General features: G+C 61.8%; 1 protein-coding gene across 5 annotated transcripts in view; it reads left to right on the top strand.

Annotated features, from left to right (window-relative positions):
* Positions 1-114: 114 nt before the first annotated feature.
* LTBP3 (latent transforming growth factor beta binding protein 3) overlaps positions 115-16,246 on the top strand; it is a 17,873-nt gene continuing 1,741 nt past the window's right edge. For 2 of the 5 annotated variants that reach the window (XM_070488171.1, XM_044762607.2), the window contains exons 1-23: positions 115-941; positions 3,877-4,206; positions 4,354-4,556; positions 4,741-4,846; positions 5,068-5,160; positions 5,336-5,458; positions 5,927-6,085; positions 6,173-6,358; positions 6,914-6,930; positions 7,007-7,079; positions 7,244-7,342; positions 9,238-9,363; positions 9,448-9,579; positions 9,698-9,826; positions 10,065-10,187; positions 10,454-10,576; positions 13,388-13,510; positions 13,753-13,872; positions 14,719-14,847; positions 15,155-15,322; positions 15,511-15,594; positions 15,861-15,989; positions 16,079-16,216. In XM_070488171.1, the coding sequence (XP_070344272.1) occupies positions 617-941; positions 3,877-4,206; positions 4,354-4,556; positions 4,741-4,846; positions 5,068-5,160; positions 5,336-5,458; positions 5,927-6,085; positions 6,173-6,358; positions 6,914-6,930; positions 7,007-7,079; positions 7,244-7,342; positions 9,238-9,363; positions 9,448-9,579; positions 9,698-9,826; positions 10,065-10,187; positions 10,454-10,576; positions 13,388-13,510; positions 13,753-13,872; positions 14,719-14,847; positions 15,155-15,322; positions 15,511-15,594; positions 15,861-15,989; positions 16,079-16,216 (3,238 nt within the window). In that variant the 5' untranslated portion in view covers positions 115-616. Of the gene's footprint in view, positions 942-3,876; positions 4,207-4,353; positions 4,557-4,740; positions 4,847-5,067; positions 5,161-5,335; positions 5,459-5,926; positions 6,086-6,172; positions 6,360-6,913; positions 6,931-7,005; positions 7,080-7,243; positions 7,343-9,237; positions 9,364-9,447; positions 9,580-9,697; positions 9,827-10,064; positions 10,188-10,453; positions 10,577-13,387; positions 13,511-13,752; positions 13,873-14,718; positions 14,848-15,154; positions 15,323-15,510; positions 15,595-15,860; positions 15,990-16,078; positions 16,217-16,246 lie in introns of all 5 variants that reach the window. The other 3 variants (XM_070488167.1, XM_070488169.1, XM_070488168.1) reach the window with 3 other exon arrangements.

The raw sequence follows: 16,246 nt of genomic DNA, 5'->3' as shown, positions 1-16,246 counted from the left end.
GGGCGGGCAGCTGGGGAGGGGCCTTCCCCCGTCCGCCCCCCCCCCGACGTACTCCCCCCTCCAGGCCTCCGCCCGCCCTCACACCCTCGCTGCTCCGGGCGGCGGCGGCGACGCTTGCAAGAGAAAAAAGCTGTCTCTCTGGCCCGGGGCCAGCGTCCCAGCCCCCTCGCCGCCGCTCCGCCAGGGAAAACAACTGCTCACTTCTCCCTGCGTCCGCCCCGCGCGCTCCCTGCTTCCCGCGGCCGCGAGCTCTGCCCGCCGGGGGAGGCGCGGAGGGGCCGGCCGCCGGCCCTCCCCCTCGCTCCTCCTCTCCGCCTCAACTTGCTCCGGCCTCCGCGCTCCGGCCGCAGTTTGGGGCCTCCGCAGGCCCCCGGCCCGGCTCGTGGCTGGGCTCCTTCCTGGGGCGGTGGAAGTTTCTGGGCTCCCCGCCATCCAGCCTCCATCTCTCGGCCTCTCACCGGCCCCTGCCTGCTGTCCCCTCCCCGCGCGCTTCCTCCGTGCCTCTCCTTCCCCCGCTGCCCCCTCACCCGTCCCCCGAGGCCCCCGGCTTGCTCCCCCCTGGGCGCCGAGACCATCGCCCCCGCCCGGGCGCGCCCCCCGGGTCCTGCGGCCCCGGATGCCCGGGCCCCGTGGGGCTGCTGGCGGCCTGGCCCCTGAGATGCGCGGGGCGGGGGCGGCGGGGCTGCGGGCGCTGCTGCTGCTGCTGCTGCTGCTGGGCCCGGGCGGCGGGGCCGCGGGGGGGCCGGCGGGCGAGCGGGGCGCCGGCGGGGGCGGGGCGCTGGCCCGCGAGCGCTTCAAGGTGGTCTTTGCGCCGGTGATCTGCAAGCGGACCTGTCTCAAGGGCCAGTGTCGGGACAGTTGTCAGCAGGGCTCCAACATGACGCTCATCGGAGAGAACGGCCACAGCACCGACACGCTCACGGGCTCCGGCTTCCGCGTGGGTGAGGGCCAGGGGGCACGGGCGCGGGGAGCGGCCGGCAGGCCCCAGCACAAGCGGGATCTATGGCAGAGCAGGCCACATGACCCTGGGGGCCAGGGGGCCAGAGAGCAGAGCTCCGGCCCAGAGCCCCGCGGGCATCAGCGGGCTTGGGAGGCTGGAGCCCTGTGGCCAGAGCTGGGAGGGCCGCGGGCCCCCCGGACTCCACAGCTCTGGCTTAGGGTTGAGGCCTAAGGTGTGGGGTGATGCTGGGGTCCCGGATGACACAGGCCTCTAGGAAGGTGCTGGGTTCTGAGAAGGAGTCAGGGTCAGCACACAAGGGCTTTTGAGGGATGTGAGCTGGAGGCAGGTGGTCTCAGAGAAGGGATTAATATTTCCCTGAGAGAGATCTGCTGGAAGAAACAGGAAAAGTCTTTAAAAAATGTCTAAAGTAGGGCCTGCCAGGGGTAGACACCTGCATTCTCTAGGAGGAGGAGTTAAGGGCAGGGCTGGGGGTGAGAGAGTTAGTTACTGGCAAGCTCTGGGAGGGGAGGGGTTTGAGGCCTCACCAGCAGGGGACAGGCCTGGGGGCAAGGGCTGCTTTGGGTCCTGGTGCCTCCTTTTCCTGATGCCCATCCATCCCTCTCCCATAAGCTCTCACCTGCTCTGCCTCAGGGGCCCTCAGCGTCTCCCCGCAACAAGGCCTAGGAGTCCCCAGTTCTGGCTGGAGCCCACCCCTTCCCCAGCATCCCTCTTCAAAGGGCCAAGCCTGGGGCTCTGCTCTCCTCCCTCAGGGCCCTGTGGGCCAGGCAGGGGGAGGTGTCCCAGCAGTAATTACCCTCCTGGACAGGGTAATTAGGCCAGGCCCTGGATGGCACCAGCAAAACAGCCCCTCTTACACATTCCTGTACTCACCTACCCACTCGCAGGCCCAAGGAACCCCACTGATGTGGTTCACAGGTCTCATGAGATATGTGTGTGTGTGTGTGTGTGTGCACCATGGCACACACATGGGGCATGCATGGGCTTTGGAGTGGCACACTGTGATTAAGTACCTATTTCTTTGTGTTGTCGTCTTGGGTGCGTGTCTCCCATCACTATGGGAATGTTTACGTGAGCTTGTGTTGGTGTCAGAATGAGTCTGTGCATGTGTGTGTGTGTCAAGATGACTGTGCGTGTGAGTGTACGTGGGCCTGGTCTCCCAGGCCCCCTGGCCATCGTACTCAGGCTGCTGTCTCCATCCGTGCTGCCCACATCCCCCAGGCTCAGTGCCCAGGCCACAGTGGGCGGGTGTCACTGGAAGGTCACCCTCACCGCTATGGGTGACTCACTGGCAGGCAGGAAGGAGAGGATGCTGCCTCCCCCTGGCCCAGGACACACCCCTCCTGCCCTGAGAGTCCTGGCCCCGAGAAGCCAGGCAGGATGGGCTGGGCTGGGATGCCCTTAGCCAGGCCCTGATGGCCATGGATGTCGGCTGTCCCTCAGGTGTCCAGGAGAGCAGCACCCCGACCTTCCCATCCTGGGAAGTGAGGACAGCCATGGGCAGGCAGGAGAGGGGCTGGGGCTGGTGCATGAGCTCAGGACCCCCAAGGCTGGATGTCAGATGTGAGCGTGCGTGACAGAAAGACACAAGTCCCATCCTCTCACTCAGTCATGCCTTCATTCGTTCTCCCTGCACCTCCTCTGGGACGCAGAGCTGAGGCAGCCCCAGAGCACCCGCTATGGTATGGGAGACAGACAGGCATATAGCGAAGTCAAGCGCCACAGGGCACTTGGGGCAGAGGGTGCTAACTCAGGAGAGGGAACAGGGTGGGTGGGCCATGAGGAAAGGCATCCTTCCTGGAAGAGAAGCTTAGCCTGGAAGGATAAGATCTGAATATGTAGGGGGACAGGGCTCTGAGGCGGCAGGAAGGACATGAAGAGGCCTTGGCGGCAGAAAATGTGGCACATTGGCAGGAGGAGGGAGATGCGCCCTGGAGCATGGGATGCAGGAAAGCACAGAGGGGGATGGGCTGAAAGAAGGTCTGTTCTGGGCCAGGAGAGCCTTAAATGGCCCCATACGGAAGCAAGGGGTGAGTAGGGGTGTGGTTCTGCCAGGGCTTTGCCTTCGGCAGGTTTCTGGGGGTGTGCTGGGATGGGGAAAGGCAGGGGCAGCGCAGAGGGCATGGGGAGGAGAGGAGATGCATTCATGAGACAGTGCAGAGGCCGGAACTGGGTGGGGTGGGAGGGGGAGAGATGGAGCCTGGAGGCTCAGTTATGAATGACTGGGGCAGGCAGAGGTCCCAGTGGTGGTCCAAGGTCCAAGGAGGTGGGGAGGCAAGGATGCTGATTTCCAACAGAGTGGAGGTCCCAAGAAAGGTGTCGGAGAGGTGGAGCTGGAAATGGCAGTGGTGAGGTGTGGGTCCTGGGATGGCAAGACAGAGGGAGGGAGCACGGGAGAGCCCGGAGAGAGCTGTGGCCTGAAGCAGGGAGAGAATTTAGAACAGGAGGAAGCACCAGGTAGAGATGGGATTCCCAAGAAAGGCTATTCCATCAGCAGCAGCATCGTTTACTGCTACTTACTAGGCACCCTCTGTGTACCAGACACTGTGCTAAGCATGTGTACAGGCATGACCTCAGGTGACAGACACAACATCCCTACAGATGAGGACACGGAGGCACAGCCAGGGGAAGTGAGTTGCTCAGGGCCACACAGCTGGCACATGGCCTCCTTCCTAGGTTTTAAGTCCAAGACTTAAGACGCCAGAATCCAACATGGGCAGAACGATGTTGGGGGATCCAGAGGGTAGTTTCCCTGTGCGCGTGATGTGTTACAAAACCCAGCTTCCCAAGGAGGACAGAACGAGTGGGTGGCAAGGAAGTAGGGAGGAGGGGGGCAGAGACAGGATGTGGGTGAGGGGCTGGGCCAGGGGGCTGCGGGTGCGCGTTGGCCTGGGCCCTGATCCACCTCCCCTCCCCAGTGGTGTGCCCTCTGCCCTGCATGAACGGCGGCCAGTGCTCCTCCAGAAACCAGTGCCTGTGTCCCCCGGACTTCACCGGTCGCTTCTGCCAGGTGCCTGCCGGAGGAGCTGGGGGGGGCACCGGCGGCTCAGGCCCTGGGCTGGGCCGGGCCGGGGCCCTGTCCACAGGCGCGCTGCCGCCCCTAGCCCCGGAGGGCGAGTCTGTGGCCAGCAAGCACGCCATCTACGCGGTCCAAGTGATCGCTGATCCACCGGGCCCCGGGGAGGGCCCCCCTGCCCAGCACGCAGCCTTCCTCGTGCCCCTCGGGCCAGGACAGATCTCAGCGGAAGGTACCAGGCGACGGGCTGACCCGGGGAGGCCGAGGTGGGCGGGCACCAGGGCGGCGGGAGCCGGGTGGAGGCCAGCCCTGGAGGAGCTCCGCACTGCTACCGGCACAGTGCGGGACAGCCCTGAGGCCACCGTGCCCTGCCCCCCAGTGCAGGCCCCGCCCCCCGTGGTGAACGTGCGCGTCCACCACCCGCCCGAGGCCTCGGTCCAAGTGCACCGCATCGAGGGGCCGAACGCCGAGGGCCCGGCCCCCTCCCAGCACCTGCTGCCGCACCCCAAGCCCCCGCACCCACGGCCACCCACTCAGAAGCCCCTGGGCCGCTGCTTCCAGGACACGCTGCCCAAGCAGCCCGTGAGTGAATCCACAGTCCCGCCCGCCCCGGCCCTTCCGTCCGTCGGGGATGCCCTGTCCCAGCTCATCGGGGTTGCTCCCAATCCGGGGTCGTAAGCTGAGTGGGGGAGGAGGAAAAGGGCCTCAGGAGGGAGGCCCGCAGGGGCTGGGTACCTTGTGACCCTGCCCATCCTCCTCCCCCTAGTGTGGCAGCAATCCCCTCCCTGGCCTCACCAAGCAGGAAGACTGCTGCGGGAGCATCGGCACCGCCTGGGGCCAGAGCAAGTGCCACAAGTGCCCCCAGCTGCAGTGTGAGTGCCTGGGCTCAGGGACCCCCCCCACCTCACCCCTCCCAGCCCTGCAGTGAGGGGGCCCTAGCCCCGTGCAGCCTGAGTCTCTCACTGCCCACCAGATTCCTCTCAGCATCCCACTCTGCCCTCCTCAGTGCCCTCCCTTCTCTCCTTGCAGTCCTCCAGTGTCCTCACACTCCCCACCCCCCACCCCCCGCCACCATGCTCTCCTCTCTTTACAGACACAGGGGTGCAGAAGCCAGGGCCTGTACGTGGGGAAGTGGGCGCTGACTGCCCCCAGGGCTACAAGAGACTCAACAGCACCCACTGCCAGGGTATGGCCATCCAGGAGATTCTGCGGGCTGGAGGGGCAGGCCACTTGTCACTGGGGGAAGTCCCAAGGTGGGCAAGGGAGGAGGCGGGGCTGGGGCAGGACCCTGAGGTTCTTGGAGCAGCTTGCTGTTACCCTATGGCCCCAGACTAGAGGGACCAAACTCCTGCTTACCACAGACATCAACGAGTGTGCGATGCCAGGCATGTGTCGCCATGGTGACTGCCTCAACAACCCAGGCTCCTATCGCTGCGTCTGCCCACCTGGCCATAGCTTGGGCCCCTCCCGCACGCAGTGCATTGGTGAGACTGAGGGACCCTGGGAGGTCACAAGGCATGGGTGGGAGGGATAAGGCTCCAAGCAGTAAGGATCAGAGGTCAGAGTGGGGTCAAAGGTTACTGCAGGAGGAGCCAGGCCCAGAGCAGATAGGAGCAGGGATCAGTGGGGTCAGGAGTCAGATGAGATCTGGGGTTGGAGGTCACATGGGGTCAGGATTTATGTGGAGTCAGGGTCATATGAGATCGCGGGCTTTATGGATAGAATGGATAAAGTCTGGAGCAGCTAGAATCGGGGCAGCGGGGTCAGTGGTCACAGAGGTTTCAGGGGTCACATGAGGTCAGAATAACACAGGTTCAGGGTCATTTGGAGTCAGGGGCCACGTGAGGGTCAAGGGTTGTCTGGGCCAGAGAGGCAAGGTCTGGAGCAGCTGCGAAGAGGGACATGGGCACTGTGCAGGCCCAGATGCCCATGCCCACCACTGGCCTCTGCAGCAGACAAGCCGGAGGAGAAGAGCCTGTGTTTCCGCCTGGTGAGCCCTGAGCACCAGTGCCAGCACCCGCTGACCACGCGCCTCACCCGCCAGCTCTGCTGCTGCAGTGTCGGCAAGGCCTGGGGTGCGAGGTGCCAGCGCTGCCCGGCTGATGGCACCGGTGAGCCTGGGGAGTGTGGAGCCGGGGGTGCTGTCTGTGTGCTTGTCCAGGATACGCTGACTTCCCTACCCTTTGTTCTGGCCACAGCTGCCTTCAAGGAGATCTGTCCAGCTGGGAAGGGGTACCACATCCTCACCTCCCACCAGACGCTCACCATTCAGGGCGAAAGTGACTTTTCTCTTTTCTTGCACCCTGATGGGCCCCCCAAGCCCCAGCAGCTCCCTGAGAGCCCCAGCCGGGCGCCACCACCTGAGGACACAGAGGAAGAGAGAGGTCTGGCCTGACCCCTTCTGTGTCCTGACAGATGCTGAACCCCTAGACCTGACCCCTTCCCCCCGATCCACAGAGATGACCTCAGAGTCTAACTTCTAACTCCTAATTTCTCACCTAACCACTGACCCCAAAACCTGACCCTCTGACCCCTAACCAAGGTTGTAACCCCATGATTTAACCCCAGATCAACAGGATCTGACCCTCCATTGCCCTCCAGATCCAACCCTCTGACCCCAGAGCCACTTTGATTTCCAGACCAGGGCATTGATCAGCCCAAATGCTGCCCATAGATCTGACCCCTGACCCTTGATCCAGGGATTTGACCCTTGATATAAGCTAACCCTTGTTCTCTAACCCAAGGACCTTGTCCACCCATTGCTCCCCTGACCTGTGATGGAAATACTCCGACCCCAGGATCTAACCCTTGACACTTGACCCAGAGACATGATCATTGAGCTCCTAGAGACCCTGACCACAAATACCCAACTGCCAACCCCTGACTCGACTCCCTTCTCCCAGCCCCACACTGAATGGCCCCATCTTCTTCCCTCCTAGGGGTGAGCACAGACTCAGTGAGTATGAGAGCCCAGGCGGGAGGGGCAGGGAGGCGAAGGAAACACGGAGGGCTCATGCTGCTGTCACCCGCAGCCAGCGATGGAGGAGCAGGCAGCGCAGCAGAGCCACCCGACCGCCACCACGTCTCCTGCCCGGCCCTACCCCGGTGAGCTGGGCACTGCAGCTGTCGCTGCGGGAGGGGGAAGTTCCCAGCCTAGGCACTAGGGGGCGGTGAAGCTGGGTGTGAAGTTCCCAGGTGATGACCTGCGGGGAGAGGGGCAGCCCTCCCACCCTCCTCGTCCCCTGACGCGTGTGCGCTGCTGCCCGCAGAGCTGATCTCCAGGCCCTCGCCGCCCACCATGCGCTGGTTCCTGCCGGACCTGCCCCCGTCCCGCAGTGCGGTGGAGATCGCCCCTACTCAAGTCACCGGTAAGGCCCGCCCACCTAGGCCACGCCCCGGGTAAACCACGCCCCGCCCGTTTTTCTCCTTCCCTACCTCCCTTCCAGGCCTTCCAGAGCGCTAACACTTATCCAGGGCTTACTGTGTGCCTGGCCCTGGGCTGGGCGCTTGCGGCGGCGACCCCACTCTGCCCTCAAATGAGCCAGGTATTATGGTGGTCAGCCCAGTCCTAAGGCATTCATTCATTCAACAGATATTTATTGAGCACCTCCTGTGTGCCAGGCACGGTCACGTGCTGGGGATACAGTAGTAAACAAAACAGACAGAAATCCCCTGTCCTTGCGCAGTAGACAGACAAAAGGTCAATGAGTAAAAATCTAGTATGTCTCATAAGACCTATAAAAGAAATAAATCAGAAGAAGGAAGGAAGTCTGAGGGTTGTGATAATGTGGGGGGGGGGCGATGAGACAAGGCTTTCTGAGCAGGGCTTTAAAGATTCTGAGAGATTAACGAGGAGAAGCGGGGGAGGAATGAGCGTGCAGGTTGGGGAAAAGAACACTCCAGGTGAAGTTTGGGCAAAGGCCCGAAGCCATGAAACAGGGGAGGAGGGAGAAACCGCACACAGATCAGTGTTTCTGAACCAGGGCAGGGCCGGCGTGCAGAGCCTTGTGAAGAGGCTTGGGTTTGATCCCAAAGGCTGTGGGAGGTGTCTGCAGGGTCTGGGGCATCATAATAACTGCTAGCTATGGCTGAGCCATTACTCTGTGCCAGGCACTGACGGAAGAGTTTTACAGACTAAATTTCATTTAACCATCTCATACTCTGAAGTGGGCACTGTCAGCCTCATTTTCCTATGAGAAAACTGGGGCTCAGAGAGGTTCAGTAACTTGCCCCAGGTCACACAGCTGAGACAGATTCAAACCCATGTCTGTGTGGACTCCCAAGCCACAAGGGAGCTGCCAGCCAGATTGAAACCCAGAGCCTAGCTGAGCTCCTGGGGTGAGGGCTTGGGAGGAAGGTAGCTGTCCTGGAGGCCTGCACAGGTTAGGACAACCCAGTGACAGCCCTGGGGTCTGTGGGAGTGTGGAGAAAGAGGCCTCTGGGAGGCTTCTCAGAGGAGGGGGTGTTAAAGACATCCAGGAGGAAGCGCTGGAGGCAAAGAGAAGGGCCTGCAAAAGCCCACTGGCCTGGTGTATTCCGGGTGGGGCAGAGTTCAGCATCGAGGCCTGGGCTGCATTGTGGCGGGGGAGCAGCGGGGAGACCAGAAGGAGGAAGAGGCAGGAGGCAGGGAGTCCTGGAACTGATGACCAAGAGGGTGAGGGGGGTTCCTGGATCTGGCCACCTATGCACAAGCTTGCGCCAGCCAGGATTCCCCGGAAACCAGCTCCTGCTACCACAGGGCAGTAGGCCTTGGGACGGGGAGGTAATCAGCCATTCTGCAGTCGGGGCCCCAGGTCCCTGAGTTAAGAGGTGTTGGGGTCACTGGGCTAGAGGATATTGGTGTGAGTAAGGCTGCAGGGTTTAAGGTATTGAGGTGACTGGCGAGAAGGGGGTTTCAGAGCCCCTTGGGTAGGGTATTGGGATGACTGAGGGATCCCCAGGGGATGTGCTTGGGTTTGGGGTGACTGGGGTCAGGGTATAGTGAGGGGGACAGAAGTATCAAAGGTCCTGGAATTGAGGAGATAAAGCTGTCGGGGACCTGGAGTCATGGTTTGGGGCAACCTGGGGTGGTGATATTGGGGCTACTGGATGAAGGTGTAGGAGATTCTAGGATTGGAGGATGGGTGTACAGGGACCTGAGGTCGTGGTATCACCAGGCTCAGGTATCTGGGTCATTAGGAATGGGGTATGGAGGTCCGCCCTGGGGATGGGGCAGAAAGCGCGTGCTCCCTGCTTGCCCCCTGACCTGGCTCCCGCCCCGCAGAGACAGACGAGTGCCGACTGAACCAGAACATCTGTGGCCACGGAGAGTGCGTCCCGGGCCCCTCGGACTACTCCTGCCATTGCAACCCGGGCTACCGGTCACACCCACAGCACCGCTACTGCGTGGGTGAGCGCGGCGGGTGGGTGGCCCGGAGGCGGCCCTGGCTCGCTACCCGCGTCTGACGTCTCCCTGCCCACGCGTCCTTCTCAGACGTGAACGAGTGCGAGGCGGAGCCGTGCGGCGCCGGCAGGGGTATCTGCATGAACACCGGCGGCTCCTACAACTGCCACTGCAACCGCGGCTACCGCCTGCACGTGGGCGCCGGGGGGCGCTCGTGCGTGGGTGAGCGCGCCGGGCTGGAGGCGCTGGGCTAGGTGGAGGCGGGGGCTCTCCTCCCGACCGCGGTGTAATCTCCTCCGCCACCCCTTGCATCCCCTCGCGCCCCCTTCTTCCCGCTTAGACCTGAACGAGTGCGCCAAGCCCCACCTGTGCGGCGACGGCGGCTTCTGCATCAACTTTCCCGGTCACTATAAGTGCAACTGCTACCCCGGCTACCGGCTCAAAGCCTCACGACCGCCCGTCTGCGAAGGTGGGGGAGACCCCGTCCAGACCGCCGGGAGGGTCCTCAGCTGTCCCTCGACCTGTAGTGGGGGTGGGGGGCCTGGACTCCTGTCTCTGCCCAGCTCTGCGCCGGGAGCTCTCAGGGAGCCCAGAGGGCTCGGTTCTCCTTGTTGATCTGTGATGGAGGGAAGCCCTGCCGAGGACTCTGAGCGTTCGGCCGGCCACGTTGTCGCCAAAGGTGTCCTCCTTCTCTCCCTCCCGCGCAGACATCGACGAGTGCCGAGACCCTGGCACCTGCCCGGACAGCAGATGCGAGAACAAACCTGGGAGCTTCAAGTGCATTGCGTGTCAGCCCGGCTACCGCAGCCAGGGGGGCGGGGCCTGCCGCGGTGAGGGGCGGGGCCTGGGCCCCGAGTAGGGTAAGGGGAGGGGCTTCGAAGGCAAGGGGGCGTGACCCGTCCTGGAGTTGCCCCCGCGGTGGGGCGGAGTCGGGCTCTGGGTGGGGCGGGGGCGGGGCTAGTGGCGGTGATAGTCGCCTCGAGGGAGGGGCTTCCTGGGAGTGGAGGCCCCCCAATTCCCGGTGGAGGGGACCCCCACGCCGGCACTGTGCAGCATCCAGTGGGGCGGAGTCCGAGGCGAGCCTTTTCCGCCGCAGACGTGAACGAGTGCGCCGAGGGCAGCCCCTGCTCACCGGGCTGGTGCGAGAACCTCCCGGGCTCCTTCCGCTGCACGTGCGCCCAGGGCTACGCGCCCGCGCCGGACGGCCGCAGCTGCCTGGGTGAGCTCCAGCCCTCCCCCCAAGGCCACCCGCACCCACTCACGCGCCGAAGCTGGGGGGGGGGTCACACCTGTCTGTCACACAGGTGGGCAGGAGTAGCTAATTCACCGCCGCCCCCCGCCCAGTTCATTGATCATTCACCCATTTTCTTAGCGAAACTGAGAAAGGGCCCACCAGAATTCCTACGTAGGAAGGGTCTTAAAGGTAAGGCTTGAAGCTGCGTTTGCAAAGCATCTTACTTAAATTTGAAGGAAAAAATGATATAAAAGAATGGGGGAGGGGGGCGTTGGTAGTCCCTCCTGCGCTAGTGTTTCTTACGCACCTAGAGGCAGGCAGGGGCTGGGATTCAGAGAAACTGGGGAACATTAGACACAGACTCTAGAGCGCAGGGCGGTAGGCCTGGATGGAGTTTGGGTGCTTCTGGGAAACGCCGGTGGGGCTGGGAGGAGGGGAGGCCTGAATTGTCTTAAAGATCAACAGGAACTAGCCAAGCAAAGAAAAGTGAGAGGGAACAGCATAGCAGGCAGAGGGCTCAGCACCAGAGGATTCAGAGGAGAAAAACAGCATGGAGTGTGCAGGGAGCTGTAAGGCACAAGCAGGGGATGGGGGCTGAGGCTGGCTGGTGAGGGTCAGGTCCCCACTCCCTGGAGGGTCCCCTAAGCCCTGCCCAGGAGGTTGAGCTTCATCCTGAGGGTGTTAGGAGGCACCTGAAGCATTTTAAGGGGAAGAGTGACAGGAGTCACCATTTGCTTTAGCAAGTTCCCTGATGTCGAGTGTGGAGAGTGGCTGGAGGACTCTTGGAACAACTTGGGACAGAGACGGTGGTGGATGGACGTGACGAGAGTAGTGGCCTCAGGATGGTCCTGAGATGCTGTGATATTAGAGAAATAGCATAGCACATCAGCTGGGCTTTGAACTGGATGGGCAGGCGAGGGAGATGGGAGTGAGGCACCCTCCAGGCTTCCAGTTTGGGTGACTCAGTGGGTGGTGCTGCTCACTGAGATAGGGTCCCCAGGACTGGGGCATACTTGAGAAGGAAGATCCTAAGTTTCATGTTGGACAAGCTGAGTAGGTGGTCGCTGTGGGCCTCTCAGCTGGAGATGCCAGCAGAGGATGGGCCATACGGATTGGAAGCCTTGCACCAGATACTCTCACCCGGAGCTGTGGATTGTGGGATGTGGAGCCTTGGGGTGCGCCTGCTCAGCCAAGGAGGAGGGTCCAGTGAGGGGAGCCTCAGCAGAGCCTGTGGACACTGCCACATCAGCGGAGGGCAGAATAGGAGCGGGAGATGGGTCGGGGGAGGGCCCAGGGAGCACCAGCTGGGAAGCCGGAGAGGGGAGGCTTCCAGGGCAGAGGAGGACGAGCTAAATGCAACAGGGAGTTCCTGGGAAATAGGAACTGACTGGAGAGATGAGAAGGTCCCTGGTGGCCTTGGCAGGGTGGCTTCTGCAGCATGACGAGAGGCCAGGAGATGCAGGCAGCAAATGAGGAAGAGAGACCTGGGGTCACCAGAGTGGGGTTAGGGCTGTAGGCTGAGGAGGAGATGCCAGGAAAGCGGGCAAGGGGATGGTAGGGGCAACTGAGAGAGGAGCCATGGACAGGAGAAGGGACATCTCTTGTTCTAACAGGAGCAAGAGGGGAATGGATGTAGATAATGATTTTCAGGAGGTTAAAGGAGATTACTCTTAATTCTCTCAATAAACAGTGAAGGGCCTGAGTTGAGTAGGGGACTTGAGGGAAACAGTAGAGGTTTGGAACTGCCCAAGGGCATGGGAGCTGCCTAGGGGCTTTCCAGGAGTCTAGGCTGGAGAGGATGGAGAGAGGGTGGTGCTGGCCACGCCGAGGATCTGGCCGGGCCAGAGGCCGCAGGGAGTGGCTGTGGCCCAGTGTGCTCAGCTTGGCAGCTGCCTCCAGCTCCTCCCCAGGATCTGGAGGCTGAGAGGCAGGCCGTGTGTGACTTCACCAGACCAGTGAGGAGGAAGGAGGGGTGTTCAGGGGTCCCTGCGAACAGCAGAGGCAGGGGGAAGGAAGCCACATCTGAGATGCCCGAGGAGGGGCAGATCCCAGTCCCTTGTCCTGAGAGTGGCTGGCATTGAGTGAAGGTCACAGAAACTGAGGGATCAAGGAATGCAAGGTCAGAAACTGAGCCCAGCTGTCCACATGGATGTTGACAACTCCTCGGGTGGGGAGGACAGAGGGAGCGGGACTAGGAAGAGGGTGTTGACAGCAGTAGAGGAGATGGAGGCTGATGTGGGGGCCAAGAGCCCCTCCGAGGAAGAGCGTGGTTGGGAAGGGCCTGGGGTATGGGCAAGGACCCGCTTCCACCAGGAAGGACGGCAGAGAATTGTGTTCTCAGGAGAGCCAAGATCCTTTACTGCACAAGCAGAAGAAATTATTTTGTGAGAAGGACAAACACATGGGGAAGCTTATTTACATGGGAAGAAAGGCAGCCATGGCAGGTGGGGGAAGGGTGAGAACAGAAATGAGAGAAATGAGAGCAGCTGGGGCAGAAGCCCAGGGTAGGAGAGGAAAAACGGGGTATGGGAGGGGCCTCTTGTTTGGTGAAGATGGAGGAAGGATGGGGAGGCCCAAGCTCTTTGGAGTCAGACATGGCCCATTGTCCCTGGCAGCACCAGGCCTGGTCACTAGTGCATGGTGTGCCACACGGAAGCGAGGTGAGGGTCCCGTGCTTCTCTCGAGCTGTACCGGCCTCAGCTCTGGTGCTCCAGGCCATGGACAGGAATCAGAAAATGGTAGCAGAGGCTGGACACCACCCCATCCTGGCCCTCTGACACCCCCTGTATCCTGCAGATGTGGACGAGTGTGAGGCTGGGGACGTGTGTGACAATGGCATCTGCACCAACACGCCAGGCTCCTTCCAGTGTCAGTGCCTCTCTGGCTACCATCTGTCTAGGGACCGGAGCCGCTGTGAGGGTGAGGGGGGCTGAGAGCTGGGGGGCTGACCTGTTCCTCCCTACCCTAGGACCTCCACTGCCCGGGCCCCAAGCCCAGGGGCCTGCCAACAAGCCAGGCACTCCCATGTCCAGCCCCCATCCAGATCGAAGGTGGGGCATGGGGCGTGGGCCTGACCCAGGACTCTGCAGGAAGCCTCGATAGGCTCAGGCTGTGTGAGAGGGGTCTGCCCCTGAGAATCTCCCCTCTTTGATCCCCTACAGACATTGATGAGTGTGACTTCCCTGCAGCCTGCATTGGGGGTGACTGCATCAACACCAATGGCTCCTACCGATGTCTCTGCCCCCAGGGGCATCGGCTGGTAGGCGGCAGGAAGTGCCAAGGTATGGGGGCATTGGCTGAGAGCTCCTGAGGAGGACTGGCAGGGAGCAGTAATCTTCTAGAGACACTGTTGATGTGTCTTTCCATCCATCTTTCCATTCACTCATTCCTCCACTCTTTCACCTAGAATAACAATGATAATGACAGTAATTAGGTGGTACTTACTATGTGCCATCTCACCCTTACATGCAGGCATCCAACAAGTTTACTAAGAACCTGCTATTGGCCAGGTTCTGTCCTATGTGCTAGGTATTGAGCAGTGACCCAGGGCGTCCAGCTAGGGGAGGCGGACATGTAAATTAATTCTTACAGTTCAGGGTGCTGGGTGCCAAGAGAGGCCTGAACTAGTGTGATTAATTGCAACAGCTGAATTGGAACTTGAAGCATAAATAGGTTCCCTAAGCAGACAAAAACATGGGATGGTCTTCCGGGCCCAAAGAACAGTATTTGCAAAGCAGAGAGATCTGGAGGGAGCCAGTTGGGTTTTGGGGGAAGAGTAGACACCTGCGCCCTTGCACAGGGTGGAGGGGGTTGGTGGTTTAGAGTAAAGGGTGATGAGACTTAAAGATGTTGGGGGCCAAACTGAGAGTCCTCCGTTGCTGAACTGAGCATTAGGACTTCCTTCTGCTGGCAGTGGGAGCCACTGGAGGCTTTACGAAGAATAATGCAGTGAATGTGCACACATCTCCCACATGCACAGACAGGAGCAGACTTCCCGTTGTGCCGTACTTGGAAATCAAAGTGGAGATTCAGGTTCTGAACTTGTGTGAGGCCTTTGAGGCACAGACTCGGGAAAAGGGGGCTGGTTTCCCTCTGAACGACTCTTCCTGCTCCCCTCGCTCCCACAGACATAGATGAGTGCAGCCAGGACCCGGGCCTCTGCCTCCCCCACGGGGCCTGCGAGAACCTGCAGGGCTCCTACGTGTGCGTCTGCGATGAGGGCTTCACGCCCACCCAGGACCAGCATGGCTGTGAGGGTGAGTGCCCTCCCAGCTCCCTCTTCCGACCAGACAACTCTGAGCTGCAGCTGGGGTTCCGAGATGCATCCTGGTCTCACCCCCTGGAATCTGAGGAACAGGAAGAAATCTCTTTTGCCTGGGAGAGTCCGGTGGGGCCGGACCTCGCAGGAGGGCCTTGAATGCCACATTGAGGATGGAGCTTGGCTCTCCTAGTGCTGCTGAGGGGATCCTGGGAACGTGGGGGAGTAGAGAGATGAGGTGGGTGGGCAGCACCGACTGGCAAAGACAGTCTGCCTGACTGTCAGCGGCCCTCCCCTCCCCTCAGAGGTGGAGCAGCCCCACCACAAGAAGGAGTGCTACCTTAACTTCGATGACACGGTGTTCTGCGACAGTGTACTGGCTACCAATGTCACCCAGCAGGAGTGCTGCTGCTCCCTGGGGGCTGGCTGGGGAGACCACTGCGAGATCTATCCCTGCCCAGTCTACAGCTCAGGTCAGGAGCCGGGCAGGCCCTTTCCCTTCCCAGAGCCTCAGTTTCTTCATTTGGAAACAGATTGGGGGGAACGGCCCCTCCCTCGGTGGGTGGGAAATGAGGCGGAGAGCTCCGACCTGAGCCTGAGGGCCCCCACGCACGCGCCCAGACCTGCCTGCGTTCTTCCCACGTCCGCTCTCTCCCCGCAGCTGAGTTCCACAGCCTCTGCCCGGACGGGAAGGGCTACACCCAGGACAACAACATTGTCAACTACGGCATCCCAGCCCACCGTGGTAAGCCCCAACACGGCTCCGCCCCCGAGGTTTGGACCGCCGCGATCCCGCCCGTGCTGGCTAGGTCAGTTGCGCGCACTGGGATAAGCCCCGCCCACACTTCGTCTGTCCCGCCCCCAGTAAGCCCCGCCCCGTCACTCACGTCCGCGCACGTCACTGGGTTCGCTCCTCCCCGGCGGCAGGCCCCGCCCATACTTCCCCGCTGCGGCGCCTGAGCGGGCCGCCTGGTAGAGTTTTCCGGGCGCCCACGGCTTGTCTCCCCGCAGACATCGACGAGTGCATATTGTTCGGGGCAGAGATCTGCAAGGAGGGCAAGTGCGTGAATACGCAGCCCGGCTACGAGTGCTACTGTAAGCAAGGCTTCTACTACGACGGGAACCTGCTGGAGTGCGTGGGTGAGTGCAGCCGTGGGACCGCGGCTGGGACACGCGCACAAGCCCCGAGCCCGGGCCATTCCTACCTCTCGCACCTTTCCTCCCCGCAGACGTGGACGAGTGCTTGGACGAGTCCAACTGCCGGAACGGAGTGTGTGAGAACACGCGCGGCGGCTACCGCTGCGCCTGCACGCCCCCGGCCGAGTACAGCCCGGCGCAGCGCCAGTGTCTGAGCCCGGAGGAGATGGGTGAGGCCCGGGCCTGCCGGCTGGGGGAAC

Source organism: Equus asinus, chromosome 17 (assembly GCF_041296235.1).
Source record: "Equus asinus isolate D_3611 breed Donkey chromosome 17, EquAss-T2T_v2, whole genome shotgun sequence".
In the NCBI taxonomy this organism is placed as follows: Eukaryota; Metazoa; Chordata; class Mammalia; order Perissodactyla; family Equidae; genus Equus; species Equus asinus.
The sequence above is the reverse complement of the archived record's forward strand: the minus strand, read 5'-3'. Positions and strand labels throughout refer to the sequence as shown.